The sequence below is a fragment of the Molossus molossus genome, unplaced genomic scaffold (genome assembly GCF_014108415.1).
Source record: "Molossus molossus isolate mMolMol1 unplaced genomic scaffold, mMolMol1.p scaffold_m16_p_23, whole genome shotgun sequence".
NCBI lineage: Eukaryota > Metazoa > Chordata > Mammalia > Chiroptera > Molossidae > Molossus > Molossus molossus.
Window position 1 is genome coordinate 2,595,150 of NW_023425359.1, and position 12,412 is coordinate 2,607,561.

Consider the following 12,412-nt stretch of genomic DNA (forward strand, 5'->3'; position numbering starts at 1 on the left):
GTTTCTTCTTATATGTGCCCTGACAGGGGATCAAACCCTCAACCTTGGAGTACGGTGACACTCTAGCCAACTGAGCTATCTGGCCAGGGCTGCAGATATTGTGTAGCTGTTTGAATAGTGAGGACAACTTGGAAAATGCTATGTGAACAGTTTTACATGTGATAAAAATGTTGTCTTTCAATTTTATGTAAAAGTACATTTGTTAAAATTATTTTTCCCAGATAATCCCCTATGTTGGGACCATTCCTGAGCAGTTGGAGCCTGGAACTTTGATTGTAATACGTGGACATGTTCCTGGTGATTCGGACAGGTAAAATCGTTGTATTAAATGAAAAAGAACATGAATAAACTGTCTCTCTGTGAGTATGGAACAATGAAAAATAATGTGGGAGAGGCTTGGCCGGTTTGGATCAACGGTTAGAGTGTTGGCCCACGGACCAGTGAGTCTCGGATTCGCTTGTGGTCGAGGGCATATAACCTCGGTTGTGGTTGGTCCCCAGCCCTGGTCAGGTTGGACAGGAAGCAACCAGTCAATATGTCTCTCTCACATCGATGTTTCTCTCTCTCTCTCTCTCTTCCTTTCTCTCCTTCCGTCTCACTCTATCTGAAGATAAATAGAAAAATATCCTCCAGTGGGGATTAAAAAAAATAACATGGGAGAGACATTTTAGTATTTGAGGCCTGATTTTGCTTTCATCAGCATCCTGGCCCAGATGCTGGGTTTGGATTGAGTGACTGAAATAAAGGCTACTTGGATTTTTTATTTTATTGCTATAAGTCTGATCTCATTATAAAAAATTGGATATATGGTTAACGAGGGACCATGGTCAGATGACAGGGACAGGGTCCAGTTACAGGGTCACAGTCCCACAGCATCTCTTAACATCTGTTTGGGTAGTTTTATCCAATGCTTGCTTCGGGTACAACCTGGATGAGGCCGTATCTTTTAGAGTTGGGCCGCCACCCACATAATAGTGGTTTAAATGAGATAGGAAGTCGGGTCTAAAAGAGACAGCCCAGGAGTTTGAAGGCAGCTCCATCAAGTCTTGGAGAAGCAGGCCTCTTCTGGCTGTCTGCTCTGCTGTCCCAGGGCGAGGTCCTCTTTTCCGTGATTCTTGACGCTACAACTCTAGCCCTTACGTGTTTTGGGGTAGCTGGGTGGACACGTGTGCTGTTTGCAGGGAGGAGCAGAGGGTGGACAAAAGGCAGATGCCACTTGACTTTTAAGGCAGTTTCCAGTAGTTTCCCTGAACACTTCCTTGACTCCCACCTTGGCAGAACTTTACCACGTGAGCGTGCCTGCCTGCAAGGGAGGCTGGAGGACGGAGACTCCTGGACAGATGCGGCTCCAGCTACAGCTCAGGAGTCTGTTCCTAAGGACTAAGCAAAGGAAGGGTAGTTAGGGCACGTGGGTGAATGACAGGATCAGACATGTATTACTCAGCCTGGATTCTCCTGCTCTGGGCCCTTCCCGCAGCCTTCCTCTCTAAGTGCTCAGGGGGCCTGTTTCTTTCCTCACACAGATTCCAGGTGGACTTACAGTGTGGCAACAGTGTGAAACCTCGAGCTGACGTCATCTTTCACTTCAATCCACGTTTCAAAAGGGTCAACTGCATTGTTTGCAATACTCTGAAAAATGAAAAATGGGGCCGGGAAGAGATCACCTACGACATGCCTTTCCAAAAGGAAAAGTCTTTTGAAATTGTGATTATGGTTCTGAAAGACAAATTTCAGGTAGGTTTTGGAGAATGAAAGTTGAATCCTCATTAATGAGAATAAGTGCACAAGAAGCTTTTTCACAGTAGTGAACTCACCCTTATATTTCTTAAGTCCAAAGAGAGTCTGTCTTTATCATTTTTCTCAGTGTAGGGGCCAGGCAGGTACCACAGAGGAGGTGGGTGCAGCTCCTATCTCCTGCCTAGTGGTCCCTTGTGGAATTCGGGTCCTGGGCAGCCACAGTTCTTTATTAGATTGTTTTCTCCTAGCAGGGCTAAACTTAGTTCTGAATTGGCACAGCACTATATTAATTATGGGTTAGTAAATTATAACCACCATGATGATCCAAAGTGTGGGGGAATCTAGGACTAAAGGACAGTTGGGGAACCCGAGAGTAGAAGTCAGAATCCCATTTGAAGTTAGGTCCTGCCACAAGATAGTTCTTTAGGGTCATGAGATTTTTAGACCCAGAGATCTCAGAAATATTGCATGTAGAAATACCATCACTGCTTCCACGAGCATTTTGTATCTTTTGCATGTGTGTGACGTAAATTTGGTCCCAGAGGCTCTTCCGCTGCTCACCTTCATGCCTGTGGAGCCTCCCAGGCTGCAGACCCATCCTCTTCGAGAGAAGATTCTCCCATCCCCAGTGTGGGTCCTTCCTGGCCTCCAGAGCATCACCCCTAAATCTCCTGAATTCCATTCACCCCTCCCTCCTCTGACCTTTCAGCACTTGTTCCTGTACTGTTGTGCTTTAGTTTATTCCTGTGTTTATTTTGTCCACAACTGGGATTTTAAGCTCCTTTAGCTTAGAGACCATACTGTATTCTGCGTGTGTTTTCTTATTTTCCCCACGACAGGACCTGGCAATGGGAGGGAGGGAAAGTAACTATGTGCTGGACACCTGCTCTGCTTCAGGCCATACTGGGATTCACCAGTGGCCTCATCACCTCACAACAGCGGCCCTTTGAGCGAGAGTATTTTCCTGCTCACAAATAGCAATCTCCAAGAAGTTGGGGAACTTGCCCATGTGTACCAGATGTTGACTGAGTGCCTGCCATGTGCACTGTGGTAACTCTCGGGAGGGTAGTGAGCTTGCAGGGCAGATCTCTCCTGGGCTTACAGCTCTCCGGGGCCTCTGAATCCCAGGAGGTCTCAGATTTATGCACAGATACACACATGCATGCTCACATATGAGCATGCATATGTGACTGGTGTGGAGAGAAGGATCCATGGCATTGAATCAGATCAGGAAGTCAAAAGAAGATAAGCACTGCTGGTGGTGTGACGCTTTCAGTCGCCATCTGGTCAGGCGCATAAAGTGGAACCCTGCGGGAAAGGGGATAAAATGAAACCCAAGTAAACAGATTTCAGTTTGGGTAAATTAATAAAATTAATTTATTAACTAAATGGTTTTTTTTGGTGGGGGGGGTGTTCTGTGTCCATCTAGGTGGCTGTAAATGGAAAACATATACTGCTCTACGCCCACAGGATTAGCATTGAGAAAATAGACACTCTGGGCATTTACGGCAAAGTGAATATTCACTCAGTTGGTTTCAGCTTCAGCTCGGTGAGTGCCCTTCCATACTGTGGGGCCTTCTTTGATGATGTTTTCTGATGAATGGGATGGAACATCTTTAATTAACATCTTCTATTAAGATAAAGTAAATATCCTATTAGTGCATTAATTGTTGGAAGTAAATCTTTTAAAACTAGTAGGATTCTGTTTATTTTCTGTGAACTGACTTTGTGTAAATTAGTCATTTAGCAAATTGACCTGCTTTTCTGTGAGGCCTATTTATTTTTATTTTTTAGTTCTGTAATCCTGCCTTGCCTTCTTTACTACTTTTGAAAATTATTTTATGTCTTTATTCCCATCTCCCTGGCCCCTCCTCTTTGGCAACCATCAGCTTGCTCTCTATATCTATGGGTCTGTTTCTGTTTATTTTTCCTTACTCATTTCTTTTGTTTTGTTTTTCAGACTCCACATATAAGTGAAATCATACGATATTTGTCTTTCTCTGTCTGACTTATTTCACTTAGCATAATACCCTCTAGGTCCATCCATGTTGTCACACATGGCAAGATTTTATTATTTTTTATGGTTGAATAATACTCCATTGTATATATGTTCCACCTCTTCTGTATCCATTCATCTATCCACGGATGCCTAGATTGCTTCCATTCCCAGTAAGTAATGCTGCAATGAACTTAGGAGTGAATATAACTTCCAATTAGTGTTGTGTGTTTCTTTGGATGCATACCAGAACTGGAATTGCTGGGGCATATTGTAGTTCTAGTTTTAATTTTTGAGGAATCTGCACTATTTTCCATAGTGGCTGACAAATTTACAATTCCACTACCAGCTCACAAGGGTCCCCTTTTCTCCACATCCTCACCAACACTTGTTTGTGGATTTATTGACGATAGCTATCCTGATGGTTGTGAGGTGATACCTCATTGTGGTTTTAATTTGCATCTCTCTGATGACTAGTGATGTTGAGCAGCTTTTCATATGTCTGTTGGCCATCTGTATGTCCTCTGGAGAAATGTCTGTTCAGGTCCTCTACTCATTTTTTAATTGGATTGTTTAGTTTTTGGTGTTAAGCTGCATGAGTTCCTTATAATACTTTGGATATTAACCCCTTATCAGGTGTATTGTTTTCAAATATCTTCTCCCAATCAGTAGATTGTCTTTTCACTTTGTTGATGGTTTCCTTTGCAGTGCAAAAACTTTTTAGTTTGATGTAGGGCCACATTCTTCAGGTATGTTTGTTGTGTCTGTATTATACTTTCTAATGCTTTGTTGAAGTTCTCCCTCAGTTCCTCTATTCCACTCCCAGGTTTGGTGAGCATCCGTATGGCTGCTTCTTTGAAAACTTCATCAGGCAAATTACTTATCTCCATTTCCTTAGGGTGTTTTTCTGGAGTTTTTTCTTGTTCCTTCATTTGAGAGATACTGTTCTTTTTGTTTTGTTTGTCTGTCCATGTTTGTTCATGCGATTTTGACAAAATATTTTTCTCTTCCAGTCTTGAAAAAGTGGTCTCATATTGATTCGACCTTTGTATGGCTGTGTGTGCCTGGTAGTTTTGGCAGGTGAGAGTCAAGTGGGTACCTACTGTGTCCCGGACACTGGTCTGTGGAGCTAGAGTGGCTGCAGGTGGGGAGGCCAAGTATATCTTGTCACACCCTGTTGATCCTGCTTGCTCCTTTTGTTTAGGGCTGACGGGTGAGGTACCTCTTGAAGTGCTGCAGCGACCTTGCAGGTAGAGCACCTGGGTAGAGCCTACCCTATCCCTTCCCCTTGTGGAAGTGGAGGGAGATAGACATGGGTGATCTGGGGCACTTCTGACCCCGGAGAATTTCTGTAGTCCTGCAAATTTCCCACAGCTCCCAGCCTTCTCTGTACAGTTTTTTCTTGTTTGTTGTACAGAAAGTGGTCTTGCATAGAAGTGACCTCCATGTGGGCTTTATGTGCCTGGTAGTTTTAGAAGCTGGTTGGTGCTAGTTAGGTGCTTAACTGCACCTGGGGCTCTGGCTTGCTGGTTGGAGTGGCTCTCAGGAGGAAGGCCCAGTATGGTGTGAGACATTCTGTTGTGGCTGCTTGCTCTCTTTGGAGGTCAAGGCTCCAGGCCTAGTAGATGGGGATTTGCTGCAGTGCTACTGCAGGTCGGCCAGAACTGGATAGAACTGTACATTATTAAAATGGAGGGGACCAAAACAATGGTGCTCATGGGCTCCTCTGGCCCTGAGTTCCCACAGCTCCTTGAAGGCCTCTGGTTTCCCAGCCTCTCCATTTGGTCTATTTCTCTTCTTTGTTCAGAAACTGTTCATTCTGCCCTCAGTTGTCTAATGGGAGTCACTGCTCTCCATGTATGTGTGCATTTGAGTTTGCTCATAGGAGGGGTGAGTTCAGTGTCCTCCACTGGCACCATCTGGACCTCCTGATGCTATTTATTGTCCATAGGCTCTCAAGTCTAGTGTGGTTCTAACAAAAACCCTTTTTATCTAGATGGGGGTTATTTCCTTGACACAGGACTACAGTGGAGTGTGTTTCTAAGATAGTTTCTTCAGGTGGATGTATGAGCCAAGGGGTATCTGCATTTTAAGTTAGGGTTGATACTGCTAACTTGCCCTTCAAATAGATTAAAGCACAATTTTCAAGTATATTTTTAGTCCCATTTATAATTCTTTTTGATATGTCAAGCAGGTTATATCTGGAATTTTATGGATGTTAAAAATTAATCTCATCTTTTCTTCAGGATTTAAGAAGTTCCCAAGCATCTACTCTGGAACTGACAGAGATAAGTAGAGAAAATGTAAGTATTAAATCTTTTCTTAAACCACCAGTTAAAAATACTAATTTAGTTGCCATGTCAATCAGATGGCAGGCAGGCTCAGTTTTTTGTAATCATGTTTTCAATATGGAAAATTGTTTTTAATATTAATAGGCTGGAAGTAATCATTTGAAATTGAGGCAACATCTGAGGCATCAAGCACTGTACGTTTTGCTGGTGCTGAAATGATCAGTGTGTCTGCCCAGTGCCCGCCGTTCTGTGTAGAATGTTGAGTGACTAGTACTGCATGAGGCAGTGCCACTCTCAGTGCATTGGGGAGTGAACTTCCACGTGTCTTCCCCCCTTAGGAGAAAGTATGGCTTAAACATTGGCTTTCTGTTATCTGTTACTGATGGAACAAGTGAGGTTTTATTGATTTCAGCACATTTGTACCTCATAAGTAGAATTTAAGCTCCGCACTTACGGAGCACCCTGGAGAGAACAAGTAGAATGTGTTTGGCCCTGGCTGGTGGCTCATTTGGTTGGAGCATCATCCTGTATACCAAAAAGGTTATGGGTTTGATCCCTAGTTGGGTCATGTATGGGAGGCAACTGATTGATGTTTGTCTCTCACATTGATGTCTCTTGCTCTTCCTTCCTCTCTCTCAAATCAGTAAAACATATTCTTAGGTGAGGATTAAAATAAATGTGTTTCTGCCCAGCTGGTGTGGCTCAGTGGTTGAGCATCGACCTATACACCAAGAGGTCGCAGGTTTGATTCCTGGTCAGGGCACATGCCCAGGCTGTGGGCCTGATCTTCAGTGCGAGGTGTGCAGGAGGCGGCCAGTCGATGTTCTTTCTCATCGATGTTTCTGTCTCTCTCCCTCTTCTTTCCCCTCTCTCTCAAATCAATAAAGAAAAAATTAAAAAATAAAATAAATGTGTTCGAAGCTCCTATGAAAAATTAGTAAATTACAGGGGAGGATACAGGGTTCATACTGTACTCCTAGCCTGAGTAGCCCTTTCTGACTCCGTACCACAGCATCCTGACGCTCTGGTGCCTAGCGTCACCGCCTGGATCAGTATAACCAGTAAGACGCAGCTCCTCATACTGTACAACGCTACAGTTCTTTCCTCTCAGATGTCCTCATTTTGTCTTTCTCTTTCAATAGGTACAAAATGCTGGCATGTCACAATATGTAAGTATTTTTGCTTGTAATATGTAGAACATTTTATAAAATTGCCCAGGAAGCAAATAGTTTAAATTTTGGAAGACAGCTTCATTCATTCCATACCTTACTGCAGAACTGTTTCCCTACAGCCTAGTTATAGAGGAGACATTGATAAAATCGTACCCAGAACTGTCTACACCAAGAGCAAAGGTTCGACTGCCAATCACACTTTGACTTGCGCCAAAATACTACCTATCAACTGTTTGTCAAAGGTTTGAAGAGCCCAAATTTTTCTTAATTCTGTATCACAAATTAAGTTTTAATTTGCTGGTAAATGTTACTTCTACCCTCAGTAGAAGCCCAAAGCAGCCACCTGACATTTATACGCTGTCCCTGGACCGTTACGTCTAGGAGCCATTAGTGTGTGTTTCCCTCACTGCTGCTCTTCAGGCAGAACAGGAGCAGTGCTTCAGACCCCAAGTACACGTCTTTTCAGAGTGAGTTTCACTCATACAAAGGATATCAGGTCCCATTCCATATCTATTCATTTCATGAAGTGTTTGCAGTGAGCCAGGCACAGCGTTTACTGCTGGGGACCCGTCTGGGACCAAGGCAGACACAGGCTATCCTTTCATGGGGTTTACAGTCACAGCCTTTAAGCATCGCCCAGTGTTTGGACAGTTTCCCCCATGAGATCCTGTTCTGCAGGCTTCCTGGTGCTGACTGTGATTTCTTTTCAGACTCTGCCATTCGTGGCGAGGTTGAACTCCTCAATGGGCCCTGGACGGACTGTCGTCATTAAAGGAGAAGTGAATACAAATGCCAAAGGGTCGGTATCACTGAGTTAACAGTCTTTGTGAGATACAAGTAGGGCTAGTGTCATAATACTCATTTCATAAGTATATGAAAGCAAGAGGAAGTTAGACTGCCAACAACTAGTCGGTGGCAGAACCAGGACTAAATTGTATCGTCTGACCTATGCTTTTTATGGCCAGACAAGAGGGTGGCATTTTTGTCCGCGAGGCCCCTCCTTGCCTTGTAGAACTTCAGGACAGTTCTGTGAGGTCCTGTAAGTCTTGTTAGGGCCCTTCTTGTCATGTAACTTATAAAGTTTCTGCTTTAAAAACCTCCAGAGATGTTCGGATTTCAGAAAGCTTGAAATTAGAGTATTTCCTAGAAAGAAGTACTCTTCCAGGAACCGAACACATATAAGTGTGAGAAGAGAATCCCTGCTCCTGCAGCCTGGAGAAACCACTTGGTTTTTTCCTTCTAACCTTTCAGTTTCCTCCCAGTCAGATCTGTACACTCAACATTGATTTTAAAGTTTTTTTTTAGTTGTTATTTTGCAAATAACATACTTATATCTATGGAATGTTAGCTTGGAATTTAAAGTTTTACCTTCCTGTATTCCCGTATCCATATGCAAATGTATTTTTGTGTAGTTATAATCAGAGTTCAGTTCTGATTGTTAAAATTTCAGAACATGCTCTATTCTCATCTACTTGGTTAATTATTTTTTTCCTCTTAAAAGCTTTAATGTTGACCTACTATCTGGAAAATCAAAGGATATTGCTCTCCACTTGAACCCACGCCTGAAGAGTAAAGCATTTGTAAGAAATTCTTTTCTTCAGGAGTCCTGGGGAGAAGAAGAGAGAAATATTACCTGTTTCCCCTTTAGTCCTGGAATGTACTTTGAGGTAAGATTATGTTTTTTGAAAATGGGTTAAGGAAAAGAATCTTGGGAGCAGGGGTGAGGTAAACGGTCCATGCAAATCAGTCAAGTCCTGTGGAGATTTGTGTATGTTTTTTATTTCGAGATTGTATTTTGAAAGCCCCTTTTATAACAAAGTCAGTGCAAATGGCAAAGCCAGTAGAGTACCACAGTATTTGCATTGGAATTATTGGACATTTGTTGTCAAACTGAAAATTGTGTAGCCTCATAATAGTTAATAGGAATTATAACAGGAACCTTGTCCCGGTCCTGTAGTAATATGCTTAATAACCAGTGGATGTGAAGACACAGGAACCAGCCAACTTCCTACACTGTGTCGTCGTCTTTGTTGGTTACACATGGCTTTAGGTGGTAGTCCTTTCTCCCAAGAAATTTGTCCTGTTTGTGTATATTCAAGAAAAGATACATTTAGACCATTGGAACTTGAAGGCATGTAGTCTTGAGTCCCCAAATGTGTGAATATTATGAAAACATAACCCTTTCCAAATGTTTCTGGAATGTTGAGCATGCAGATGCTGGGTGATTGGCTAGATTCGCTCATTAGCTCAGGTGACACTGCTACACAGGGCATTTTAGGGTCACTGATTTAGGTCGTGCTTCTGCAACATCGTAAACAGTCTCTGGGTCTGGACCATTTGAGTTCTTAAGGAAGCATCAAAACTAGTTTTTAAAAGCATAAAAATCAAGGCTGCGTAGAAGATGGCGATCAGAGGTTGATATTCCTAAATTGTAGTCTATGTGCCCTGCATGTGGAGAAACAAACAGATGTGAGCTGATCATAGAAGTTATGACTATTGGTTTGGAATTGAGAAGGATGTGGAAGGTTGAAGTCAAGTTGGGTTTTCCAGATACAGTGATCTGAACAAGTCATTGGAGGAGGGCAGGGGTAGCATGAGATTTGTTGATGTGGCAGGAGGGAGGCAGGGCTGAATGCCGAAGAAGGAAGGAGGTCCTTGTGGGTGGTGATCTGAGCCCCAGTTTAGAACTACTGTAATCAAATACAAAAGGACAGTGATAATCAATTCTTTTAAATAATCGTCTTTTTATTAGTTTTCTACTTCAGAAACAGTTATCCTCGTGTTGGATCATTTTTGTCTTTTCAAATGTATGTATTAAAATATCTTTGCTTTGTAATTTCACCTGTGACCTTTTTTTTTAACCATTTTCATGTTGTCAGCTTTCCTGTAATCTCAGATGGTTGTGAGGGATTTTGTTGTTCCATGTTTTCTTCCAGGTTACATACTTCCCTTGTTTTTTGACACTGTGTTCCACTAGGCACGTGCCACCTCTTCTCCTTTTGCCTGCCATGCATTGGCTCTGCTCTTGCTTTGATATAGCTGACTCTTTCCCGCTGCATCCATCTGATGCCACTTGTTTTTGCTTCTGAGAGCATGAAGCTGTGTTTTGTGGTTTCCTAAAATCTTGTTAAATGTACCTTACCAAAGGTCCCTTCCACCTGATTGAAACTGGGATTTCTACAGCATTATTTTTCCCAATTGTCTATATTACCAGAGAGCCTTGATTTCTGTCAGCTCTAGGTTCTGTGGAATTTTCCAGCAACCATTTCTACTAGTCCTATCAAGAATAAAGATACTTGCCTGGCTGGTTTTCTCAGTGGTTAGAGCATAGGCCTGCGGACCAGAGTCCTGGGTTCGGTTCCCACTAAGGGTACGTACCTCAGTTACAGTTTGTCTCTGGCCCCAGTTGGGGTCGTGTGGGTGGCAACCTGTTGATGTCTCTCTCACGTCGATGTTTCTCTCTTCCCCCTTCTCTCTTCCACTCTATCTGAAGATAAATGCAAAAATGTCCTCAGGTGAGGTTAAAAAAAAAAAAAAGATACTTGCCTTGGCTGGTTTGGCTCAGCCGTTAGAGGATCATCCCACGGACCAAAGGGTTGCAGGTTCAATTCCCGGTCAAGGGGCATGTGCCTAGGTTGCAGGTTTGATCCCTAGCCCTGGTCAGGGTTGTGTTGGAAGCAACTGATCGGTAAGTCTCTCTCACATCGATGTTTTTCTCTTTCTCTCCCTTCCTCCCTCCCTCCCTTCCATTCTATCTAAAAAATCAGTGAAAAGATATCCTTGATGAGGATTAAGAAACAACAACAAAAAAAGAGTAAAAATACTCTATTTGCTTTTTTGCAGATAAAGATTTTTCTGTGAGCTTGGCCTCGGGATGGGCAGATTAGTAGCAAAGCTATGCTGCTCCTTTCTGGTCTTCTGTAGCCCTGGTGCAGGCCAGGAGCACAGGGGACACCATGCAGGCTCACCAGACGGGCCTCTTCAGTGTGGGAAGAAAACAAATGGAAGAAGCAGGAGCCAGACTGGCATTGGGATGTGATACCAGAAACATGAGGTTTAGGTGGAAGTGATGTAAAAGGGTAGTAGTTTCTTTAGGATTTTTACTGTTTTGAGTTTTAGGCAAATAATTCTGAAGGGAAAACACCAGTGATAAATCTGAACTGAATCTCTGCCAGAATGTTAACTACTCCATAGGTTCATAGACTATACTGAGCTTTGAAGAGCTTTTGAGAAACAGATGGAGGCCAGGATATGCTGAACTGGGATGGCAATGAGGGCCACCAGGCAGTGGTGCAGTCCCTAGCAGTTGCCCTACATTTTTGAAATTTGTCTGATTGGTCAGTGATCCTCGAGTTTGAGACAGAAAAGGATCCAAGTCCCTTGTTTCCCAGCCTGTGTTGGAATCACCTCCTCTGTGAATGAGGGTCAGATATCAGCAGCTTTTGGAGGTCCAAGATGGCAGCAGCGCAGGACAATGCTTAACTTGCCTCATCTCAAGAGTAATTGAATATATATGAGCAGTTATCCCGCAGGACAACTGAAGGCTGACTGAACAGCTTCTGACCAACAAACAAGAAAGAGACCTATTAGAGAAGGCTGAGAAACCACGGGAACTGCCCAGGAGCTGCAGGAACTCTCCTGGCTGGAGGAGCTGGTGAACACCATTATTTATGTCCCCTGCACTTTGATAAGGCAGTGCTTTGGTCCCTGCAGGAGCACTGCACCACATTCCCCACTACAGTGCCCAGAGCCCTTTGCCTCCAGAGGGAACGAGCACATGCACCTGGCCTTCCTGTTGAAAGCCACGCCAGCCTGAAAATCCAGTGCCATTAAACACCTGCCCAGCTCCAACCAGCTTCCAAAACTACCTGGCGTACTAAAGCCTACATACACAGAGGTCACTTCTACACAAGACCACTTGTAGTCCAACAAACAAGAGAAAGACAGTACAGAGAAGGCTGGAGAGCTGTGGGAGTTCTCTGGAGTTAGAGGTGCCAATGTTGGCCACTATTTACATACCCCTCCCCCTCCATAGGGTGGGTAGAAGCTCTTTCCAAGTGCTCTTACCTACCAGCAAGGTTGCTGCAGCATATTCCTGGACACACAGCCATAAACCAGTGAACAAAGGGAGTGAGGAGGATCAACGGTATTACTACGTGCATGTAGCCTCCCACCCAGAGTCATTTCTCCTCTATTGATCAGTGCTCCGGACTCAG

General features: G+C 43.5%; 1 protein-coding gene across 5 annotated transcripts in view; it reads left to right on the forward strand.

Annotated features, from left to right (window-relative positions):
• LGALS8 (galectin 8) overlaps positions 1 to 12,412 on the forward strand; it is a 39,283-nt gene that overhangs the window by 17,706 nt on the left and 9,165 nt on the right. For 3 of the 5 annotated variants that reach the window (XM_036277671.1, XM_036277670.1, XM_036277672.1), the window contains 8 exons: positions 222 to 310; positions 1,524 to 1,734; positions 3,167 to 3,286; positions 5,980 to 6,036; positions 7,167 to 7,193; positions 7,316 to 7,438; positions 7,907 to 7,995; positions 8,698 to 8,863. In XM_036277671.1, coding sequence (XP_036133564.1) covers positions 222 to 310; positions 1,524 to 1,734; positions 3,167 to 3,286; positions 5,980 to 6,036; positions 7,167 to 7,193; positions 7,316 to 7,438; positions 7,907 to 7,995; positions 8,698 to 8,863 — 882 coding nt within the window. The remainder of the gene's footprint in view (positions 1 to 221; positions 311 to 1,523; positions 1,735 to 3,166; positions 3,287 to 5,979; positions 6,037 to 7,166; positions 7,194 to 7,315; positions 7,439 to 7,906; positions 7,996 to 8,697; positions 8,864 to 12,412) is intronic. The other 2 variants (XM_036277673.1, XM_036277674.1) reach the window with 1 other exon arrangement.